Genomic DNA, 24,245 nt, shown 5'->3' with positions numbered 1-24,245 from the left:
CCATAAAAAGTCTCGTTTAAAGTTTGCCACAAGCCACCTGGGAGACACCAAACATATGGAAGAAGGTGCTTTGGTCAGATGAAACCCAAATCGAACTTTTTGGCCACAATGCAAAACGATATGTTTGTCGTAAAAGCAACACAGCTCATCACCCTGAACACACCATCCCCACTGTCAAACATGGTGGTGGCAGCATCGTGGTTTGAGCCTGCTTTTCTTCAGCAGGGACAGGGAAGATGGCTAAAATTGATGGAAAGATGGGTGGAGCCAAATACAGGACCATTCTGGAAGAACCCCTGTTGGAGTCTGCAAAAGACCTGAGACTAGGAAGGAGATTTATCTTCCAACAGGACAATGATTAAAGATTAAAGAAACCTGGGTGCGGTGAAATTTGTCCTCTGCATTTAACCCATCCCCGTGTGATTTTAATCCATCCCCCTGGGGGAGAGGGGAGCAGTGAGCAGCAGCGGTGCCGCGCTCGGGAATCAGTTGGTGATCTAACCCCCCAATTCCAACCCTTAATGCTGAGTGCCAAGCAGGGAGGCAATGGGTCCCATTTTTATAGTCTTTGGTATGACCCGGCCGGGGTTTGAACCCACAGCCTTCCAGTCTCAGGGCGGACACTCTACCACTAGCCCACTGCGCTGGTTCATGATCCAAAACATAAAGCCAAATCTACAATGGAATGGTTCACAAATAGACGTATCCAGGTGTTAGAATGGCCAAGTCAAAGTCCAGACGTGAATCCAATCGAGAATCTGTGGAAAGAGCTGAAGACTGCTGTTCACAAACGCTCTCCATCCAACCTCACTGAGCTCGAGCTGTTTTGCAAGGAAGAATGGGCAAGAATTCCAGTCTCTCGATGTGCAAAACTCAAAGTCAAAGTCAAAGTCTGCTTTATTGTCAACATCTTCACATGCCGAGACACACAAAGACATCGAAATTACGTTTTCCCTATCCCACGGTGACAAGACATATTACACGATAGACACACAAGTAAACAACGCAATATAAAAAACAAGAAGGCACAAACAATAAATAAGAGTAACAATAAATAATAAATAAATAGATAACAACGAATAAAAGCCAGTGTGCATACAGACAGTAAAAGTACAGGACGCTACGCAGAACGGGGAAGCAAGTTGAGGATCCTGACTGCCTGGAGTATGAAGCTGTTTGAGAGTCTGGTGGTGCGGGAGCGCAGGCTTCTGTACCTCTTCCCAGAGGGCAGAAGCTCGAACAAAGAGTGAGCGGGGTGACTCACATCACTCACAATCGTGGTCGCCTTGCGGGTGAGATGGGAGGTGTAAATGTCCTTCAAGGAGGGGAGCGAAGCACCAATAATCTTACCAGCCGTGTTCACTATGCGCTGCAGGGCCTTCAAGTTGTAGTCAGTGCAGCCGCCACCCCAAACAGCAATACAGCTGGAGAGGACGCTCTCAATGGTGCCGCGGTAAAATGTAGTCATGACGGCCGGAGGGGCGCTCGCTCGCCTGAGTTTCCGCAGGAAGTACAGGCGGCGCTGGGCTTTCTTTGTCAGTGATGCGGTGTTGGTGGACCAGGAGAGATCCTCACTGATGTGCACCCCCAGGAACTTGGCGCTGCTCACTCTCTCCACCACAGCACCGTCGATGGTCAGCGGCAGGTGTTGGGTGTGACCCTTCCGGAAGTCCACAACAATCTCCTTGGTCTTGTCGACGTTCAGCAGGAGGTTGTTGTCCCTGCACCACGTGGTCAGAAGGTCAACCTCCAGCCTGTATTGAGTCTCGTCTCCCTTGGTGATGAGACCCACCAGAGTCGTGTCGTCAGCAAACTTCACTATACGGTTGTCGCTGTAGGTTGCAGTGCAGTCATGCGTCAGGAGGGTGAAGAGCAGCGGACTGAGCACACAGCCTTGGGGGGCCCCCGTGCTCAGCGTGATGCTGGCGGAGATTTTGTCGCCAACACGTACTACCTGTGGCCTCTGACAGAGGAAGTCCAGTAGCCAGTTGCAGAGGTAGGTACTGAGGCCCAGCGTGTCAAGTTTGCTGATGAGGCGTTGTGGCACAATGGTGTTGAAGGCAGAACTGAAGTCCACAAACAGCAATCTCACATACGAGTCCCTTCTCTCCAGGTGGGTGAGGGCTGAGTGGAGGGCAGAGCAGATGGCATCCTCAGAGGACCGTTTGGCTCGGTACGCAAACTGGAAGGGGTCAATGGTGGGGGGGGGAGAACGCATCGGATGTGCTCCATGACAAGCCGCTCAAAGCACTTCATGATGATGGCCGTAAGTGCCACGGGGCAGTAGTCATTGAAGCAGGACGGAGCGGGTTTCTTCGGCACAGGTACGATGGTGGCAGCTTTGAAACATGAGGGGACGATGGCCTGCTGCAGGGAAGTGTTAAAGATGTCTGTGAAGACATCCGTCAGCTAACCAGCGCAGTCCTTCATCGCACGACCCGGGATGTTGTCAGGGCCCGCCGCCTTACGGATGTTGATAGCGGCAAGCGCCCTCCTCACGCTGTCGGCGGAGAGGCACAGGGGCAGCTCGTGTGAAGGGGGAGTGGCCTTCAGCGGGCAAGTACTGTTCTGAGCGTCGAAGCGAGCAAAGAAGCGGTTGAGGTCATTGAGCAGACGGACGTCGCCCTCACAGCTCTGCGGCGCGGGCTTGTAATCCGTGATGGTAAAAATGCCCTGCCAAAGGCTCCGTGCGTCCGTGCTGTCCTTGAAGTGGGCGTTTTTTTTGCACAAGAACGCCCTCTTTGCATCTTTGATGCCCCGGGACAGGTCAGCCCTCGTAGTCCTCAAGCCAGCCTCATCCCCCGCTCTAAAGGCTTTGTCCCTGGCCCTCAGCAGCCTGAAGACAGCCCCCGTCAGCCATGGCTTCCGATTAGCCCGAGTGACGATGGATTTTGAGTGAGTCACATCATCAATGCACTTCCTGATGTAGAAGGAAACAGAGTCAGTATACTCCTCAATGTCTGTCCGATCGTCGCAAGTGGCAGCCCTCCTAAACATGTCCCAGTCAGTAGAGCCAAAGCAGTCACACAGTGCATCAGAGGCACCCTCAGGCCACACCCATACCTGCTTGCGAACTGGCCTGGACGCTCTCACCATTTGTCTGTATGCGGGCAAAAGCATAACAGTGATATGGTCAGAAAGTCCAAGATGGGGGAGGGGGGCGGCTTTGAAAGCTCCTTTATGCGAAGAGTAGACCAGGTCCAAAAAGCTGTCGCCACGCGTAGAAAAATTAACATGCTGGTGAAGCCTCGGAAAAACAGACTTCAGGTTAGCATGATTAAAATCCCCAGCGAAGATGGTGAAACCGTCAGGGTGGGCTGTCTCTTGTTCACTGACAGCCTGGTACAGTTCACTAAGAGCCGCGATCCTGTCGCCTTCGATGTTGGAAGGCGGGATGTAAACCGCGACGAGCAGAATCGCGGTAAATTCCCTTGGCAGGTAAAAAGGACGGCACTTAATGATCCCAAACTCCGCCAGTGGCGAGCAGTGCTTGCATACCACTACAGAGTCCCGGCACCATTCGTCACGGATGTAGACGCAAATTCCACCTCCACGAGATTTCCCCCCTTGTACAATGGCCCGGTCCGCCCGATAGCACGCTAGCCGCTCCAGATGTACAGCCGGAATGTTGACAGTCAACCAAGTCTCCGTGAACACGAGCACACATCAGTCCCGCACTGTCCGGTTTGCAGATCGCAGCAAGCGAATGTAATCCATTTTGTTGTCCAGCGATCGAACATTCGCCAGAAGAATGGAGGGCACGGCCGGGCGAGCAGGGTTGGCCGCCAGCCTGGCCCGGACGCCCCCGCGTTTGCCCCTCTTCAGCCTCCTCGCACACCGCTTTCGACGCTTCCCAACCGGGGGAGGAATAGCAGACGAGCCCGGCGACGCTTCAGGACGTAGCAGGCCGAGCTCCTTTAATGTTCCCGCATCAAAGTCCAGAACTCGACAAAACTCGCTTTGGCCGATGTCAAGCAGAACCTGCCTGCCATACTTGTAGTACGACTCAGTACGACGAGACGAACAAAAAGAACTGCCGGACAAACACTCATTAGACGGACAAAACACCGTTTGGGCGGGACCGAGAGAGGTCGCTGCGTATGCACGCGCCGCCATCTTGACTTGTAGCTGTAATTGCAGCAAAAGGTGGCGCCACAAAGTATTAGCGCAAGGGGGCCGAATAATATTGCACGCCCCACTTTTCATTTTTTTATTTATTAAAAAGGTTTAAATTATCCAATCAATTTGGTTCCACTTCACGATTGTGTCCCACTTGTTAATTCTTGACAAAAAATCTAAATTTTATCTTTATGTTTGAAGCCTGAAAGTTCAAGGGGGCCGAATACTTTCGCAAGGCACTGTATATATACTATATACATTTATATATATATATACATATATATATATATATATATATATACATATATATATATATATATATATATATATATTTATATAAGGGGTGTAACGATTCATCGATACACATCGATTAATCTATATAATGCTCTACGATTTATTGGCATCGATGCTAAACGTAAACATCGATTTATATCGCTGTGTTTGACCTCGGACATTAGACGCGACTTTATTTTGAAATCCAGTTCATTGTTGCTTGCTTCCTCTTTCCGGGAGCAGTGCGCGGTGTGTTGTGTTGTGAGCAGAGCAGGCACGTGAAAGGGGAGTTGACAACTAGTACGCGGCTCCTGGGCTAGTGCTATGGCTAGTGTCCAAAATGACGAGGAAATTTGCTCCCCTTTAGGCCTCAAGTCATTCGTTTGGAAGCACTTTGGATTCCAAAGAAAAGATGGCTCAACGGACAAGACGCGTGCAGTTTGTAAATCCTGCCATGCGGTGATCAAATATTCAGGGAGCACAAATTTTGCCGCACATTTAAAGAAAAAACACGACATCAAAGTTCAGTGTTAAAATAAGCACTTTGTATACTACAATACTCTTGTAATTTCCTAAATAAAGAGTTTGCAGTACCTTGTTGATTTTGCGTATGAATTGTTATAAATCAGGATATTGTTCTATATTTTTTATTTAAAAAAAAAAAAAAATCGATCGTAGAGCACTATATCGTGATGTATCGTGAATGAATCACAGCAGGCTTTAAGATATCGGCAAATATCGTATCGTGGTTCTTTGTATCGATATATTTTAGTGGGTCCGTTCACCTCTCCAGAATGCTGTTCCAGGTTGTAGAGAGCATGTAGTGTCACTCGTCTCTGTCAAATCTGACAGGTGAGCCACGCCTTTATCCATCAGCTGATAAAGACGCGTCACAACCACATCAGTGACACTCTGATGAAGGCAGAAGTACCCGCCAATACATGTCAGGTAATGCACCTAAAATAATTTGTTTGATATAAAAGAACCAGTGAAGTGATTAAAAAGGAAAAACAAGATGAACTTAGTACAACTATGACGAAGAAGTTATGGAGAGAACTGCGTCAAGGAATTTCGCCTCCTCGGAAAGCTGACGAAAAAACGAGCTCGCTACAGGAGCCACCTGAGGTTCAATCTACGCTGCCGGGATGAAGAAGTAACGCCGGCCAGCCTGACAATCAGGAACCCAATTCCGACCAGGAGAGTGCGGATGACTCTGGTCAAAGAACAGATACGATGCACAACCAACAAACTCAACAACATCAACGATGAACTATAGCGACTGACGGAACACTTCAAGCACCGGTATGCCCTCGACAATAACAGGGAAACACTACACCAGTGCTTCTCAATTGTTTTCTGTTACGCCCCCCCCTAGCAAGAAGAAAACTATTCGCGCCCCCCCTCCCCACCGTGACTATCCTAACTTGTCTTGTAAGTCGTAAAATGTTGCACTGTCGCAAACGTGACAGAAGTAACAATGAGAGCGCCACTGCTCCCTGCTGTAGTAAACGCGCAATTACACTTTATTCTAGTACTGCCAAAAAAAAAGCCTGTTCCCCAGGGTCACACGCGCCCCCCCAGGAATAGCACCGCGCCCCCCAAGGGGGGCGCGCCCCACTATTTGAGAAGCACTGCACTACACGGACATTTAGATAACATACACGAACAGGAATTTGCCGCCACAAAAAAACGACACATCGGGAAATTGGACAGACTCATCGCACAAAGGAAGGCACAACCGGACCACACGCACACATCAACGATAAATGGATTCACAATATGTCACGTCACAAACTCACCCAGGCAGAACGTAGCATACTAGCAAAAGGACTCAACTACGCGATCACACCCAAAAACATACCCCTCGATGATTTCAGTTTAGCCACGGAGTAATCTCATCCCGGCTTGACTACTACAACTCCCTTCTCACTGGAATCACTGCTCACTCACGCCATAGACTTCAACTAGTCCGCTTCCTTACCCACACCCGGTCCCGTGAACACATCACTCCTGTTCGCCACTCTCTTCACTGGCTCCCCATGAAGGAGCGTATCATCTTCAAGATACTCCTCCTCACCTTCAAAGCCCTTCACCACCTGGCTCCCACTTACCTATCCGACCTCCTTGTCCCCTACTGCCCCAACCATCCCCTCCGATCCTCCAATACTTCACGTCTGACAGTCCCAAAATCCAAACTCAAATCCTTCGGTGACAGAGCCTTCTCCTGCACATCACCCCGACTCTGGAACTCTCTCCCTCAGTCTGTCTGTGACTCACCCACACTCCCCATATTTAAGTCCCGTCTAAAAACGTACCTCTTCTCCCAAGTTCATGACCTCCCCTACCCATAACTGGTTTCCTCTTCTTAAGTTTATCCGATTGTTTCCTCCCCGTCTCCGTCCCCTCATGTATGTCTTTGCCTTGTTCCCTGTAAGCGTCTTTGGGTTTTTGAAAAGCCCTATACAAATTTAATGAATTATTATTATTATTATTAGTTAGCATGCGAGAACATACATAATCCAGGACAAAAAGCAGCACTACGCAATGAAGTTGCAGGTATATTAAAAACGGCTAAATCACCACCCAGTAATATTACAAAGCAGGAAGCAAACGCAATGATCACACTAGCAAAAAATAAAGACATAACAATCCTCCCAGCGGACAAAGGCAGAACAACAGTAATTATGGACACAGACAGAAGAATCGATGCAACAGTTACTACAGGACGACACCTACGAAGTAGTAAAAAAAAAAAAAAAAAAACCAGAAGGCGGGAAAGATAAACTCAAAGCATTACTCAAACCACTACTCATTGAAAATAAAATAGACAAACAGGCATACAATCACTTAATATCCAACATGTTCTTGCGTTTCTCCCCAAGATCTAATAGTGTTCCATATTGATTCTCAATTTGTTCTTGGCGAAGTCCAATGCTTCCATGTTCATCCAGGTTTTCTCGAGAAGAGGACTGATTGGGATCCAGCTTCTTCACATAGGCAGCTGGAACAAATCCCTGGCGGTCATTCACCTCTACTTTCCACCAGTCCTTATTGGTGCTGTTTAGAAGGGTGAGAATATCACCTTTCTTCATAGTTACTTCACGTGGGCTCTTCTCCTGGTAATCATAGAGGGCCAGGACAAGTTCCTTTCCAGTCTCATCATCAGTCGGTGCCACTTGCTGCCTGCAAGACGTTGCCTGTTCATTTAGTGCTTTGACTGAGGTGTTCATTATGTTTAGAAATCTCAGATCCTGAGTGTCAGTTTCAAAGGTTAGATGTTGTATAGTTCTTGTCACACGCTTATCTTAAAACACTGTGTACAGCTGTTGCTCATACCCTTTTGAAGGTGGAGGTAGAATGTCCAAATGGAGGCAAGCAGGCATGCAGGCCGAGGTAGAGAGGCGATGGCAGGCAGGCAGGCCGAGGGAGAGAGGCAATGGCAGGCAGGCAAAGGTGGTAGGCCAAGCAAGGATAGGGGGGAGAGGGAATGGCAGGCAGGCAAACAGGTGGCACACAGGTACAAATCCAAATCGTTTGTAAATCAACTAAGGTTTCAACATAAAGGGTTCAAAGAAGTAAACTAAAGTTTGGTTCCTAAATTCCAAGAGCTACAAGCCTGGGGCAAACTTGAAGTAGCTTGAAGCGGGCTTTTTAGCGGTAAAAAACTATGTCACTACTGTCTTCCTTCCTTGTCTAACTGAGACTAACTACCAAGTGGGAGCAGCCTATTTATTTCCCTGATCAGGTGACTGATCAGGTGACCAAATGCTTTGTCAAATAACGGTCCATGGCCCAAGGCCAGCGAATCTTAAACAAAAGTAAGAATTTAATCTAAGGTAACTAAATTGGCTCCAACATATCCGGCCCCTTATAGCTACCACGTGTGGCTATAACAAAATATTCACAATGGGGGCAATTTTCAAAAAATAAACAATGTTAATTTCTTAATTCTAATTTTAAATTTTACGTCCAATTATACTACAAATGTGTGCAAGTATCAGTGTATGAATGTGATGCAAATGTAAGCACATGCGCAGTCTTTGTTCAATGTTGTTTATTGGCTTCTTTGAGTTTTTGGCTCTTTTCAGCAGATTTGTTGACAAGGAACTGCCATTGCTCATCCAAGGCACCAAGGCGTACCTTGACTGCATCCTCACTGCCAGCACAGGCACCTCTCTGGATGAGTGTGTCACCAGTATCTATGACCCCACGGATTCGGTCAGCATTGGCATGAAGCTCCGCCTCAAATGCTTGGTGCTTCTGATGTTTACTCAGAAGCTTGGATAGCTGAATGTTGGTAGGGTCCTTATAGGATTCATCAGTCGCAGTTTGCAGTTTCTCACTGATCCAAGCTTCTATTTCATCCACATCTCGGCTGAACTGCTGCAGGGTTTGGGATTCACCGAGCTTTGAACGCTTTTCGATCATCTGGGTCTTTAGTCGACGCCACCTGTCAAGAACTTCATTGCGTCGAATGAAGATCTCAGGTTTGGCGTAATGGTCAGCTCCAATTAGTTGATTGGCAAATGATTGCAGAGCAGCAATTTTCTCTTCCTGCCCATTAATAGCTTTATCAAAGTCTTCATGCTTTTTGATTAGTGCCTCAACACTATCAAGGGAGTCTCCCTTGTCATCGCTTGCAAGGAAGGCTTCACGAGCTGCCATCCAGTTCTCAGCCTGTTCACAATCCCTGCTAAAGAGCTGGAACTCCAGGCACTGGTCCAGCATCATGCGACGCTGTACCCAGGCCTTTTCCAGGTCAGCTCGTTCCAAGTCTAAAGCCTCGAGTCTTTGTTTGATCTCGGGACTTGCATAATGGCCTTGCACTAGCAGCTGCTGTCCAAATTGCTCAAAGGCCTGGAAAGTACCAATACGAGCATCTATCTCCGTGCGATGTTCCTGATGCCTTTCAAGAAGAGCTTCAGCTCCAGTCACATCCTTGGCTAACTCCTCAGAAGAAACAAGTCCACGGATACCATTAATCCAGGACATGAGGTCTCTGAAATCAGATAAAAAGCGTTGCAGATCATGTGAATTTCCAAGTTTGTCTTTTCGCTGGTCAGCGCGTCCCACTAGGCTGCTCCAGGCAGTGTTGAGCTCAGTACACTTCTCCTGAATGTCATCCACTGCTTCTGGGTGGGACTGTATTAGACGTTGCGCTGTCTCTCCAAGGGAGTTCACCTTGTCACCCAAGGCTGCCAGGTCTCTCTCAAAGCCTTCATGCTTGCGCTGCAAAGCTTGAACACTCGCCAAATCGTGACCGTAGTTGTCCGTGTTGAGAGCCTGGTTTTTTTTCTCAATCCATTCTTTAGTTTCATCAGCATCTCTGTGGAATCGCTGCACTTCATGGGCACTACCCAACACGTTGCTCCTTTCTTCAGCCAACTGCTGTAGTGATTTCCAGTGGTTATTCAATTCCTTGATTGTATTAAAGTTAGCCGTTGTTTGAACAGCCAAGCGTATGTTCTTCCATGGAGATGCAGTTTTTGAATCAGCTTCATCAACTTTGCCAGACATTGCACCAAATGTTTCTTGTTGCTGAACTTGAACCACAGGTATTTCCTCAGTCATTAGGCCTTCAGATTCTAGCTCAGAGGCCACCCTATTGATGTCCCTCAGACGTGACTCATTGGCCTTAAGGTCCTTCTGGAAATCATCAAACTTCTTCTGTAGGACCTCCACCTGCTCCAGGTCTGAGCCCACCTCTTCATTTGTAAGTGCACTCTCCTTCTCATTGATCCACTGCTGAAGTTCATTTGCTTCCCGAAACAGCATAAACTTCTTGCAGCTTTTCTCCAACATGTTCTTGCGTTTCTCCCCAAGATCTAATAGTGTTCCATATTGATTCTCAATTTGTTCTTGGCGAAGTCCAATGCTTCCATGTTCATCCAGGTTTTCTCGAGAAGAGGACTGATTGGGATCCAGCTTCTTCACATAGGCAGCTGGAACAAATCCCTGGCGGTCATTCACCTCTACTTTCCACCAGTCCTTATTGGTGCTGTTTAGAAGGGTGAGAATATCACCTTTCTTCATAGTTACTTCACGTGGGCTCTTCTCCTGGTAATCATAGAGGGCCAGGACAAGTTCCTTTCCAGTCTCATCATCAGTCGGTGCCACTTGCTGCCTGCAAGACGTTGCCTGTTCATTTAGTGCTTTGACTGAGGTGTTCATTATGTTTAGAAATCTCAGATCCTCTTGAGACATTTCTTCCTTTTCATATGTACTCTCCGGAAAGTCATGGTTGAGTTGCTGCACCAGAAGGTCACGTACAATTTCCACAGAAATCCTATTGGTGTAAACATATGTCTTGCCTTGCTTACTCAGACTTGTGTGCTCATCATGGAGGAGACCACTGACAACCCAGCCCAGCAGGGTTTTGGTTGCAAAAGGTCCATTGCCGTTACTATTAATCACCCTCCATGGCTCCATGAGTTTGGGCACATTTGTTCCAATCAAGAGATCGATGTCAGCATCAATGGTAGGCAGAAATACATCCTTCAAGTGTGGCCATTTCTTCACATCCTTCTGCTTTGGTATGTGGCCTTTGCTGACTGGGATTTCTTTCTGTGTGTAAACATCAGGCAGTCCATAGAACAATTTCCCTTCCAGACTGCTTACTTCTAAGCCGCTGACGACGATGCTGTCGGTGGGTTTCTCTTGACCCATAGTTCGCAAAAGGATCCTGTGATTTCTTCCTCTTGCATTTAGACGTCGTCGGAGACTCTCAGTGCAAAATGTGGCGGAGCTGCCTGGATCAAGGAATGCATACGTCTGGACAACATGGTTGGACTTACTCAGCTTCACTTGAACGGGTACAATAGCTAAGGTGCAGTGATCGTCACTGGATCCAATGTTTCCATTTTCCAGTGAGACCAATCCACTATTTATTGCCATCTCAGACCCACTGGGGTTCCCCTTGTGGTCTGTGATTCCATCAGCTGTCCTTTGAATATGCAGTATGTCTGGATGCCTTTTAGAACACACAGAACAAGTAAGGCGCCGTTTACAATCTTTGCTCAAGTGGCCCTTTACCAAACAGCCAAAACAGACACCTTTTCTCTTCAAAATATCAACACGCTCTTCATGTGTCTTAGAGAGCAACTCTTTACATGAAGTCAATGAATGCGTTTCATTACAAATCGCACAACTGCTTGTAACAGGAGACTTGTTATTAGCAGATTGTTGCTTGGGGACACCATTTTTGGCCGAGGCGGAAGTATTTGCCACAGCAGTTACAAAACTACCTTTGGTTTTAAATGGAAGCTTTGAATCTGACGTAGGTTTAGGTTGCAGGAACTTCTTTGTAGAAAGTGGCTGTTGGATGTCACCAAAGAGAGGATCTTGCATGATCCTGGCGTGTCTTTCAATAAAGGTAACCAGGTCAGAAAAGGTAGCCTTGGTTTGTCTCTGCTCCATGATGTCAAATGCTCTTGACCGCCATCTTTCCCTCAACTTAATAGGAAGCTTTGAGACAAGAAGCCTCAGGTTAGAGGGTAGACTAAGCTCCTCCATATCCTGCAGACTTCGAGACAGGTTGCACCATGCTCGAAGGAAGAGTGCATAACTGTACAATGCCTTTCCGTCTTCTGCCTTAATGGTGCTCCAGTTCATGGCTTTCTCCATGTATGCATTAGTAAGCTTTATCTTGTCGCCGTAATGGTACTCCAGCAATCGTTTAGCCTCTGCATACCCATCACCTGCACTCATATGCAAACAGCTTCTCACCAGTTCCTTTGATTGGCCAGAAGTGTATTGCTCCAGGTAATACAAGCGGTCTTGATTACTTATAGCCTTATTTTCAATTCCATGCACGAACGCTAGCATAAAAGGCCTAAAGTTCAAAGGTTCCCCATCAAAAACAGGTATATCCCTAGTGGGAAGCAAAGATAACCGCTGTTGCTGCATAAAGAGGTTTGCAATGTCACTTAAACCGCTATTCGTAATTGGCTGTGCAGAGTGTGAGGTTAGACTTGCTGCTGCTGTCGTGGGGGCAGGGGTGGCTACTACCACAGTGGGAGCAGAGGTAGCTGCTACCGTATTGGGAGTGGAAGCAGCAGCCGTAGGAATGGAAGGGGCTGCTACACCGGCTGTTATGGAGGTGGCAGCTATAGTCTGAGGTTGCTTAGAAGGTAATTGATAGGGGAATTGGGTTTGTCTTTGTGCTGTAAGCATTTGAAGAGGAGTCTTGGGGACAGTGCGTATATTTGCACATTCAATTGAAATCTCCGGTTCTATATAAGTTTCCTTTCCATGCGCCTCCAGGTAAGAATTCATGCTATCCTTGGGTTCTGATCGACAAACAGAGCCTCCTTTTATTTCTATTTGTTTTTCGTAATTCTCCAAAACCTTCACTTTTGCATTTGCTGCAGCAATGTCAATTTCTATGGCGCTCTGTTCTATTTCACCTTGGAGTTGCATCCTTTGCAGCTCAAGAGCGTGTTTTTTCTTTAGCCCAGCAGCACGTTCCAGAAGAGCTGCCTTTTCTGCTTCAATCTTTACACGAGCTGATGACAGTGATGATGCCCCTGACTTAGAAGAACTCCCTGACTTTCTGGATGTGTTAGAAGCACTGTCCATAGGGGTGATAACAGGTAATGGCTGAGACAGACTGCCTTTGAATGTCTGTGCATTTTCAAGAAAATATAAGAAAGACTTCTTTTTTGGTTCATACCATTGGGCATGATCTTCTTGCCTTTCGTAACCAGCCAACATGTCTTGCACCAACACATGAGCTTTGTCAAATTCATCCAGTGCATCAATAAGATCTTTAATGCCTTTGTCTATATCAGCAACGCTGGCATTATCCATAAATTGCTTTAACTCATTTTGTTTTCTTGTGCAAAAACTCAGTTTTCCCTTTCGGGTTGCAATGTTCTGCCTCAACAGCTGTTCAGCCATGATTTGCACATTAACATCCTCTGTGTGAGAACGAGCAACTTCAACTTCAGGTGACCCAGACCGAGACATCTTCCAACAATTTCAATTGAAGTGATGATAACACCGGAAATTCCACTTAAATGCAAGGATGTGTTCCAAAATCCAGTATGTCCAAGTGTGTGGCTACACACAATTCAAATAAATCCACATCCCATTGTCAAACAAATCCTATTTCAAGTTGGGTTTCCATGTTTTAAGCACTTCATGATAGTTTTTTACTTATTTCTGAGTGTCAGTTTCAAAGGTTAGATGTTGTATAGTTCTTGTCACACGCTTATCTTAAAACACTGTGTACAGCTGTTGCTCATACCCTTTTGAAGGTGGAGGTAGAATGTCCAAATGGAGGCAAGCAGGCATGCAGGCCGAGGTAGAGAGGCGATGGCAGGCAGGCAGGCCGAGGGAGAGAGGCAATGGCAGGCAGGCAAAGGTGGTAGGCCAAGCAAGGATAGGGGGGAGAGGGAATGGCAGGCAGGCAAACAGGTGGCACACAGGTACAAATCCAAATCGTTTGTAAATCAACTAAGGTTTCAACATAAAGGGTTCAAAGAAGTAAACTAAAGTTTGGTTCCTAAATTCCAAGAGCTACAAGCCTGGGGCAAACTTGAAGTAGCTTGAAGCGGGCTTTTTAGCGGTAAAAAACTATGTCACTACTGTCTTCCTTCCTTGTCTAACTGAGACTAACTACCAAGTGGGAGCAGCCTATTTATTTCCCTGATCAGGTGACTGATCAGGTGACCAAATGCTTTGTCAAATAACGGTCCATGGCCCAAGGCCAGCGAATCTTAAACAAAAGTAAGAATTTAATCTAAGGTAACTAAATTGGCTCCAACACCCACAGCAAACATCATCCCCAGAATCTATGGCACACCAAAAATCCATAAACCAGGTACACCTCCGCTCCATCGTAGACAGCATAGGGTCACATACAACCTTTCAAAAGCATTCACAGAAATAATAAAAACACTACTAGCACTCAAGGATCAACACTGCAAAAACATAAAACAACTCACCACAGAACTCACACACAGGTACAGAAAGATGAAATGTTCATATCACACAACGTCATTTCACTCTTCACAAAAACACCCACACAGGCCACCATACACCCAGTACATGACAGACTATCAGCAGACATTACACTCAAGAAGCGCACAAATCTAACAGCACAGGACATCACCCAACTACTCCATTTCATCGCCACCTCCACATACTTCTAATACAGAAACACAATCTACATGCAAAAGGAGGGATTCCCCATGGGAGACCCTCTTTCTGCCATCATGTGTAATTTTTTTATGGAGGATTTAGAACAAAAGGCACTCTTAACAGCCCCGGACACACAGAAACCCACGCTATGGAGACGCTACGTCGATGACATTCTAGAAAAAACAAAAACAGGACATACACAACACCTCACAGACCACCTCAACACCATAGACACCACCGGTAACATCAAATTCACTCATGAAGAAGAAACTGATCGATCCATAGCCTTTCTAGACATCAACATACACCACACAGACAACAGAGACATAAAAATAAAAGTACACAGAAAACCCCCACATACCTCCTCTGGACATCAGAACATCCCACTATACATAAACTGTCAGTAGTCAGGACACTATACGAACGCACAACAATAATCACGCATCCGGAGGACATAACACAGGAAGAAAAATACATACAACACGCACTCAAAAAATGTCAGTATCCACAATGGGCAATAACCGAAGGTGCAGAACAGGTAAAAAACAAAAAGTACAAAACAGAGAGGGAAAGAAACAAACAAACACGGAAAAAATAACCCAGCGGAATGGTGACGTTGCCGTATGTGAGAGGAATTACGGAACGCATCAAAAGAGCCATGAAAAAATACAACATAAACACACCTATCAAACCACATACAACACTCCGTCACATACGGGTCCACTCAAAAGACAGAGTCAACCCGGAAAATAAATGCAATTCTATATACGAGATTTGATGCAAATCATGCAATAAATCATACATCGGGGAGACAGGGAGGAACACTACAAGTCAGCCATTACCGACCACTGTAAAAGAGAAAATCACATCATGGACTGGGAAAAGGCCAGAGTCATCCGCACTGAAGAAAACAAACATCAGCGTTGGATCACGGAGGCCATTGAGATCCGCAAGCGGGGCCCGAGGACCATCAACAGGGACGAGGGAGCCTACATGCTCTCTACAACCTGGAACAGCATTCTGGAGAGGTGAACGGACAGCAGAGGGCGTGACTCACCTGTCAAATCTGACAGGTGTGCCACGCCTTCATCCATCAGCTGATGAAGACGCGTCACAACTACATCAGTGACACTCTGATGAAGGCGGAAGTACCCGCCAAAACATGTCAGGTAATCCACCTAAAATAATTTGTTCGATATAAAAGAACCAGTGAAGTGATTAAAAAGGAAAAACAAGATGAACTTAGTACAACAACAACTTCCTGTATTGTTTTGCCTAACACAACCCATTTTCTTTTGCAAAACAATCCAAAGTTGGGTCAAATTGACCCAAATTCCTGGGTTGGTCCAATTTTTGACCCAGCAGTTTTACGGGTGTACGTGTTCTCAATCAAACTCCAAATGTAACACATTTTATACAGTTATGTAAATGCACTCGTCTTGAAATATTTGGTTACACCTTTTTATAAAATACCCCAAGAAAGTTTACATCAGCATAATGTGCCCTTCTTTATGAAGTACACGCACTTTACTCATGACACCATTTGAAGATGAAGCTATGAAAGCTACAGTATTTTCTCTACTATAAGTCGCTACTTTTTGCACAAGCTTTGAACCCTGAGGTCCAGTTCGGCTTATCTATGGATTTTTCATGATTTGTATTATACTGTATGATTTGTGCATATGCTCTTATACGTGGAAATTAAACATTAAAACACCTGCGGTTTATAGTCCAGCAGGATTTTCCCTTAATTTTAGTTGCGTTTTATATTCAGGTGTGGCTCATAGTCCAGATATTACGGTACTTGCATTAAACGCAGTGTTACCACCCATTTTTGGTCTGTTATATTGTTATTGATGGAAACAGAAGTAATACCCACAAAATGTCCTTTGTTAGCAAATACTTACAAAATGTCCTTTGTTAGCAAGTTTAACATCTGGCTGGGTGCTGCGATTTTTGTAGAAAGTCTTTTGATCTAATTCAGTTTTTTGAAAGTACAGCATACTTTAATTTGAATAGGATTTTGATTCTGATAATAAATTGTAATTATCTTACTAGGACTTAAAAAAAGAAGCAATTTAAACATGAAACCAGAGAAGGGTACTCAGGTACTCTAAGAACTGGATGATGAAGTGTAGTTCTCGCTCTATCAAGTGAGGAAGTTGGTAAAGTCAAGTAGAAACTCTCTCATAAAACACAGAGCAGTGCTCAACAAACAATATGAAAAACATATACAATCCAGTGCAATATAATAACTCACCGGATCAAAGACCAGCATTCTGCAGAGAAGGTGAACAGCTTCATGAGTTGCTTGACTGGACAGTGTGTAAAGAACAGGAAGGGATGGCTGTAAACCAAGCAAAAATAAATAAATAAATAAATGAAACAGGACATACGGCAATCATTGCAACATAATATTCACTGCATCCAGAAAATACTAACAGCACATCACTTTTACCACTTTTTATGTTAAAGCCTCATTACAAAATAAAACACCCATCCATCCAACCCATTCATGCTTCCATTTTCAACAACGCTCATCCTATTCAGTGTCACGGGGGGTGCTGGAGCCTACCCCATCTGACTACAAGCGAATGGCAGACTACATCCTGAACTGGTCGACAGCCAGTCACATGGAGACAAAAAACCAGTCACACCTAAATGCACACAGTCACTGAGCGGGAAACGATACCACGGTGCCCGCACACAAGTCAGGCGAGTGCACCCCTGCACAAGAAATAAATAAAAATAAGACACAAAAATGCCAATGAGTGTATCAATGGCTAGTGAATCGCAAATATGCGGGACTCCACCATAAATATTTATCTATTTACCGTTTTTTTCCGTGTATAGTGCGCAAAATTTAACTAATTTATTGTCCTAAAATCTGGGGTGCGCATTATACATGGGTACATGGGTGTGCATTTTATTTCACAACACTTTGCCTGTCTTCTCTGCTGTTCACTTCAAACACGCTCCATGCGACCGCAATGCTCTCGTATCAGACAAGGCTTGCTCGATCACCTGCTCGTTTGCTGTCCCGTGCGCGTACGGAGCGCGGTGGTGCGTTTACGGGCAGTCGGAGAAATCAACGCCAACAAAAAAAATTACATCCAGCCTAGTTAAGACCATACCAAAGACTATAAAAATGGGACCCATTGCCTCCCTGCGTGTGTGACGATCATTGGGACTTAAAAAAAAATAAAATAAAAAATTAAATTTTTTTTTTTAAAAAATTCATAAAAATTGGGTGCGTATTATACATGGGTACAAGCTTTTTTCCAGCATCAGCATGCCATTTTTAGGGGTGCGTACTATACATGGGGGCGCACTATACACGGAAAAAAACGGTATTAGGAAGAATATATCTATTATGTTACTTGTCTGTATGTGTTCCCACAGTGTTTGTGTGTGAATATTCATTCCTTAAAGGAAAATCCCTGCAGTGATGTCTCATGCACATTTCTGCTAGTCAGTCCATAAGGCTTTCCATGAAGTGCAAAAATAGATACAGTATGCGTAATTGTTTTTGTTATGGGTTAAGTTTTATAGTAAACTTCAACTAGAGTGTCATTAAACAGCTCAAAGCATGCTCAGGGAGGGGCAGAGTAATATGTACCTCACACTTGCTGCAGGACCCACACTACTTTTAGAAGAATGCCTTTAATGTGATTGTACAACTCGTATACAAAGAAAGGAAGATTTTCCACTAGTGGGAGGCTGCTGCCATGCAAGGTGCAGCCAGGCGCCTCTGGGAGTAAATTTGGGTTCTGTGGGAAGAGCGATACAGGGCGCTTGCTTATAGCACTGTGTTGGCTCATAAGTTGAGCTCTTTTTTTGTGAAATAAAGAGCCGGTTACCAAACCCACGTATTGCCTGGTACTTCGGTGACGCTACAATATAGTTATATACATAGATCTGTGGAATAATTGGAGCCGCAACTGACGACGAGGCTGACGTCAACAGCTGTTGTTTTTTTTTAAGTGACACAGCGGATGAAGATTTCAATGGATTTAATGATTTGGAGTGACACGGATGGTTCGTTAAAATTATTGTTTATATTACATTTATTTAATATACTTGCGAAAGTATTGGTGTGCCAAGTTCAAAGTTTAACAAGTGATCAACAAAACTTGAATTGATCTCTTGAACGTCTACTCGGTGAACGTTTTGCCCTAAAGACGCAGTGGTCATCGATGATTGACGTCATATTTGAGGCTCCGTTCTGCTGTAAGCCGGAGTGCCTGGGAGAGCGGAGGCTTCGTGGCCGTTTGTCTGCCGTCCATCATCGGACGCAAAGTATGGCTGCGGATCAAGAGGTTTGTGCGGCTTCGTGCACCAACTGAACCCTTCTCTTAGAGAGGTTGTCCCTGCTAGAGGGACGTGTCCGCCAGTTAGAGCAGAATTGCGCGATAACTGTAGATGTGGCGGATACAGATGCGGGCTGTAGTCAGCCCGCTAGCCCAGTTAGCATTAGCCCCAAGCGGCTTGCTAATCGCGAGGAGCCAGGTAAGACGCATAGCCGTCCAAAGTCATCTCGGTCTACTGGCCCTCGCACTTTGGTCATAGGTGACTCCATTACCCGGAATATTACGCTTAAAAATCCAGCCACGGTAATGTGTATTCCTGGGGGCAGAGCACACGACATAGAAGCTAATCTTAGGGAGCTGACTCGCAATAGGTCTAGTCAACAGCGTAGTTCCATCAACACTAGCTACTCTGACATAGTGATACACGTCGGCTCCGATGATGTTAGGATGAGGCAATCGGAGATCACAAAGAGAAACATAGCGAGGACTTGTGATCTCGCCAGAAAGATGAGTCGGCATCGAGTATTTGTCTCTGGCCCCCTGCCTGGGAGAGGCACTGATGAGAGGTTTAGTAGATTAGTCTCCCTTAATCGATGGATGGCTGGGTTCTGTAAGAAGCAGGGACTGTATTTTATAGATAACTGGCCTTCCTTCTGGGGCCGCCCCAACCTGCTGAGGAAGGACGGCCTTCACCCTAACCGTGCAGGCGCCTTCACTCTTTCTAGGAATATAGATTACTGTTTGAGCCACACGACAGGTCACTTTAGAGCAGGCCGGGTCACAGGTGATTAGACCACCTGTCAAAATGGGTTTGGAGTCTGTTAAGATAAAGTTAACTAGCGCTAGGCTAGACTCCCAGCATGCACATAGCTCCTTGTGTAGACTAGAGCGTGATAGTTTGAATAGTGCTACAGTACACATAAATGCACTTTCTACTGGGGTAGTAGACAAATCCAATCACTCCACCCCGACCGGTTTTGCTGATGAAACGGTGCCGGTTTCAGATAATTCTACACGTGTAACAAATATTTACTATCAGATTCCCACGGTCGTATCATCCCACAAACATTTGAGAGGTGATGTCAGGCCTAGAGAACACAATCTTACTCGCATCTCGTATAAATATCCTTCGATAGATACGCACCCGGATCAACCAATTACACTTAAACTTGGTTTTATTAATATTAGATCGCTTCATACGAAAGCCATTCTCGTTAATGATCTCATCACAGAACATAATCTAAACGTTTTTGGTCTCTGCGAGACCTGGTTAAAACCTAATGAACTGATGCCGCTTAATGAGGCCTCGCCTCCAAATTTTGTGAGCTCGCATGTGGCGCGTCCTCGAAAAAAGGGTGGGGGTGTCGCCCTCATCTCGAATTCCGAGCTTAGTTTTAGGCCTCGTTCGATCAACGTATTTAAAACATTTGAGGTTCTCACTGTCCGATCCACCGCTTTACCGTCATTTTATCTTGCTGTTATTTACCGTCCACCCGGGGCTTACTCTGGCTTCCTGGATGAATTTTCAGAATTTATGGCTGATCTAGTAACCAATGCGGATAATATAATTATCATGGGCGATTTCAACATCCACATGAATTTACCGTCAGAGCCACTTACTTCGGCGTTTCAGACTTTAACTGATACGTTTGGTTTTACGCAAGCCGTACAGGCAGCAACGCATAAGAATGGAAATACCATAGATCTGGTATTATCCCGAGGACTTGCAACCTTAAATATAGCAGTACTGCCATACACTACTGTTTTGTCTGATCATTACTTAATAAAGTTTGAAACTCTAGTTCCTTGTCAAAGACAAGAGAGCAATCAGCATTATTGGAGCCGTCATTTCAACTCCATGACTGCAACTGCGCTATCTGAGATACTGTCGCCGGCAACCGCTATATTTCTCACATACGCCGGCTCTATTGATAATCTTACAAATGAATTCAATGCGACATTGTTAAATGCCATTGACGCTGTGGCGCCGTTACGTCTGAAAACTCGCCGTAGAGTGCCTACTCCGTGGTTCACAGATGAAACGCGTACGCTTAAGCAATTATGTAGAAAGCATGAGCGCAGATGGTGTCTAACCAAACTTGAGGTTTTCCATCAGGCATGGCAGGATAGCCTCCTGAAATATAAAGACGCGCTTATTTTAGCAAAAAAATCGGTATTTTTCGCAAGTTATTAATCTCAATAAAAATAATCTGAAACACCTATTTGATACAGTGGCAAAGCTGACTCTGCGCCAGCCGACCACCGATAGTTCCTTCCACTCAGCTGACGAGTTCATGAAATTTTTTGCTCAAAAGATTGAATCCATTAGGGATGAGATCAAGAATACCATTCCAATCGCTCGGTCGAGCCCGCCGTTTACCAACGCTGATGATCATGCAACAACCCTCTCAACTTTTAAAAGCGTGTCTCTTGAAAGGCTTACACAATTGGTTAGTGCGGCTAAACAAACAACATGTTTACTCGACCCTCTTCCAGCCAAACTACTTAAAGAATTATTTCAAATTTTAGGACCGTCCGTCTTAAATATAATCAATCTGTCTGTCTCCTCTGGGATAGTGCCAACAGCCTTTAAAACCGTTATCATTAAACCGTTACTTAAGCGACCAAATCTTGACCCGGACTGTCTCAGTAATTATAGGCCAGTTTCAAACCTCCCATTCATAGCAAAACTTCTTGAAAAAGTAGTAGCGCAGCAGCTTATTGATTACATGGTCGCCAATAATCGATATGACACTTTTTAGTCTGGTTTTAGAGCTAATCATTCCACTGAGACAGCACTTGCTAAAGTGACTAACGATCTCCTCATAGCTATGGATTCAAACACTTCGTCTGTACTGTTACTACTCGATCTTAGTGCTGCCTTTGACACTGTGGACTTAGATATTTTATTAGGGCGTCTTAAAAGTTGTGTTGGTATTTCAGGGTCAGCACTAGGCTGGTTCCATTCCTATCTATCAAACAGGACGCACCGAGTGGTCCATGGCAATGCGTCCTCGGAGCTCTATAATGTTACGTGTGGTGTCCCACAGGGATCGGTTCTCGGACCAATTCTTTTTAATACTTATATGATTCCGCTTGGCGACATATTACGTAAATATAATATTAGTTTTCAATGCTATGCGGATGACAACCAATTATATATGCCGTTATCGATGACAGATCCGCGGGATTGTTGTAATCTTGAGGCGTGCCTTGCGGAGATCAAGCAATGGATGTCTCTCAACTTCCTTCGTCTTAACCCAGATAAAACTGAGATGTTGATAATTGGGCCAACTCGTTATCAACACTTATTCAAGGAAACCGCTATAACTATAGATAACCGTACTATCACTCAAAGCGATACTGTAACTAATCTCGGGGTAATATTTGACCAAACTCTCTCCTTTCAAAAGCACATTAAGAATATAACCAGAATTGCGTTTTTCCACCTTTGTAATATTGCAAAGATTCGTCCGATCCTCTCGACCGGTGATGCAGAAACTATTATTCATGCGTTCGTCACGTCGCGCCTGGACTACTGTAATGTACTATTATCGGGTCTTCCTAAGTCCCGCATCAAAAGTCTACAGTTAGTACAAAATGCTGCTGCAAGGCTGCTCTCTCGGACAAGGAAATTTGATCACATTACCCCAATACTAGCCAACTTACATTGGCTCCCGGTCCATTTAAGATGTGATTTCAAGGTTCTTCTATTAACCTATAAATCACTGCATGGCTTAGCGCCTTCATATCTCGTCGACCTAGTTGTTCCTTATGTTCCGTCTCGAAACCTTCGTTCGCAAAACGCTACCCTTTTGGTGACACCGAGGGCCAAGAAAATGTCTGCAGGCTCTAGAGCAGGGGTCACCAAACTACGGCCCGCGGGCCGGATACGGCCCGCGGGACCGATTAATCCGGCCCGCCAACCCTGAATAAATTGTATTATTAAACTTTTTTTTTTTTTTTTTTTGCTCATTTTGCCTGCAATGACTGCGTTTCCCCAGTAGATGGGGAAGCTCGCCTGCGCATTTACTACCGGAAGCCGTGTCAGAAAGCTCGGTGCACACTCACAAGTGCGTGTACTGACATGGCGCACTCGCGCTCTATTTGTATCAGTCCCGAATTTAGAGCGTGGGCTGTGACGACAGCATTCTTGTAATTTGCGCGCTGAGCTTTCAGATGCAGTTTTGCGCTAAAGCCACCCACAAACCTTCCCCTGGAATCCTTCCGTTAAAATGTCGCCCAAGTAAAGCAGGGTGAACACAGTGCCGAGCGTTTAAAAGAGTTGCCAATTTGGCTCGACGTACGCGACGTGACGTTCAGCCACATGAACGTCAACATCTACCCGTCACAGATCGAGGTAAACGGACCAACACCTCGGATCTCGCCTAAGAATTGCCACAACAAATTTTACTCCAGACTATGACGCACTATCAAACTAAAAACTAAAAAGACAGCGGTGTCTACAAGCCTACTGGAACCTACAAAAGGATTATAAGGAAGGAACACAAGAACTTTAAGAGACTGCTCATATGTGTCAGAGAGGTTCTGCTCTGACAACTGAGCTGAACTTTTATCTGTTAAGATTGTGCATGGCACAACAGAAAGTTAATGTTCCATGGTTTTTTTTCTATGAAGAACCCAGAGAGAGTTATTTAGTTATTATTTATTTCCTGTTTTTTCTGTGAAGAACTCAGAGAGGGTTTAGTTATTATTTATTTCATTAATAGTGTTATTATTTGTTTCCTGACTTTTTTTCTGTAAAGAACCTGGTAAGGGTTATTAAATAACCGTTATTTGGTTATGTGTGGCTTTCTGGAAAACAATAATTTTTTAAGCTCCCCTACGATCGTCACACTTTTTCTGTTACAAACTGCCACCGGCCCGCCATCAGAGAAGGGAAAGGTTATGTGGCCCTCACAGGAAAAAGTTTGGGGACCCCTGCTCTAGAGCATTTTCTATTCGGGCTCCAGAGCTTTGGAATGCCCTACCAATCCGATATTAGAACTGCTACCTCAGTAGAAACATTTAAGACACGTTTAAAGACACATTTCTATGACATGGCCTTTAACTAACCTGTAGTGGCCGATTCGGCTGGAGTTTGTTTTCTCTCCCTCTCCACTCCCTCCCTCCCCGGCCGGGGAGGTGGTTAGGTGGCACCCATGCTGACAGCGGCTATCTGGATTCTCGTGGGTTAATTCAGGATGGGGGAACTGCAGCTCAACCTCCTCGTAGACACTGCCAGGACAATTGAGGGCTCCTTCGGCAGCCCTCTGCTCTGACATGGACATCCACTTTTTATTTCATTGATGTTCATGTTGTATCATTTGTGCCCTCTCTGCATACATTCCAACCTGGTGATCCTGAAAGGGGGATCCTTCCATCTGTCGTCCCTTCTCA

At 45.3% G+C, this 24,245-nt stretch overlaps 2 protein-coding genes across 5 annotated transcripts in view; both read right to left on the bottom strand.

The window, feature by feature from the left end:
• Window positions 1–24,245, bottom strand: part of nlk2 (nemo-like kinase, type 2) — an 85,593-nt gene that overhangs the window by 26,889 nt on the left and 34,459 nt on the right. For all 4 annotated transcript variants that reach the window (XR_009714637.1, XM_061280403.1, XM_061280402.1 and 1 more), the window contains exon 8: window positions 16,796–16,882. Coding sequence is in view for 3 of the 4 variants with exons in the window: in XM_061280403.1 (XP_061136387.1) it covers window positions 16,796–16,882 (87 nt within the window). In the remaining variant the exon portion in view is untranslated. The remainder of the gene's footprint in view (window positions 1–16,795; window positions 16,883–24,245) is intronic.
• LOC133155239 (uncharacterized) lies at window positions 7,154–15,609 on the bottom strand. Its single transcript, XM_061280397.1, has one exon. It carries the CDS (start codon window positions 13,357–13,359, stop codon window positions 8,437–8,439), a length of 4,923 nt encoding a protein of 1,640 aa, XP_061136381.1. The 5' UTR covers window positions 13,360–15,609; the 3' UTR covers window positions 7,154–8,436.

Source organism: Syngnathus typhle, linkage group LG6, assembly GCF_033458585.1.
Source record: "Syngnathus typhle isolate RoL2023-S1 ecotype Sweden linkage group LG6, RoL_Styp_1.0, whole genome shotgun sequence".
Classification (NCBI taxonomy): Eukaryota; Metazoa; Chordata; class Actinopteri; order Syngnathiformes; family Syngnathidae; genus Syngnathus; species Syngnathus typhle.
This window is presented reverse-complemented; position numbering and strand designations above follow the sequence as displayed.

Bases quoted from the DNA above. Each gene is read 5' to 3' on its own strand.
- LOC133155239 (XM_061280397.1), bottom strand. From the start codon at position 13,359: ATGTCTCGGTCTGGGTCACCTGAAGTTGAAGTTGCTCGTTCTCACACA.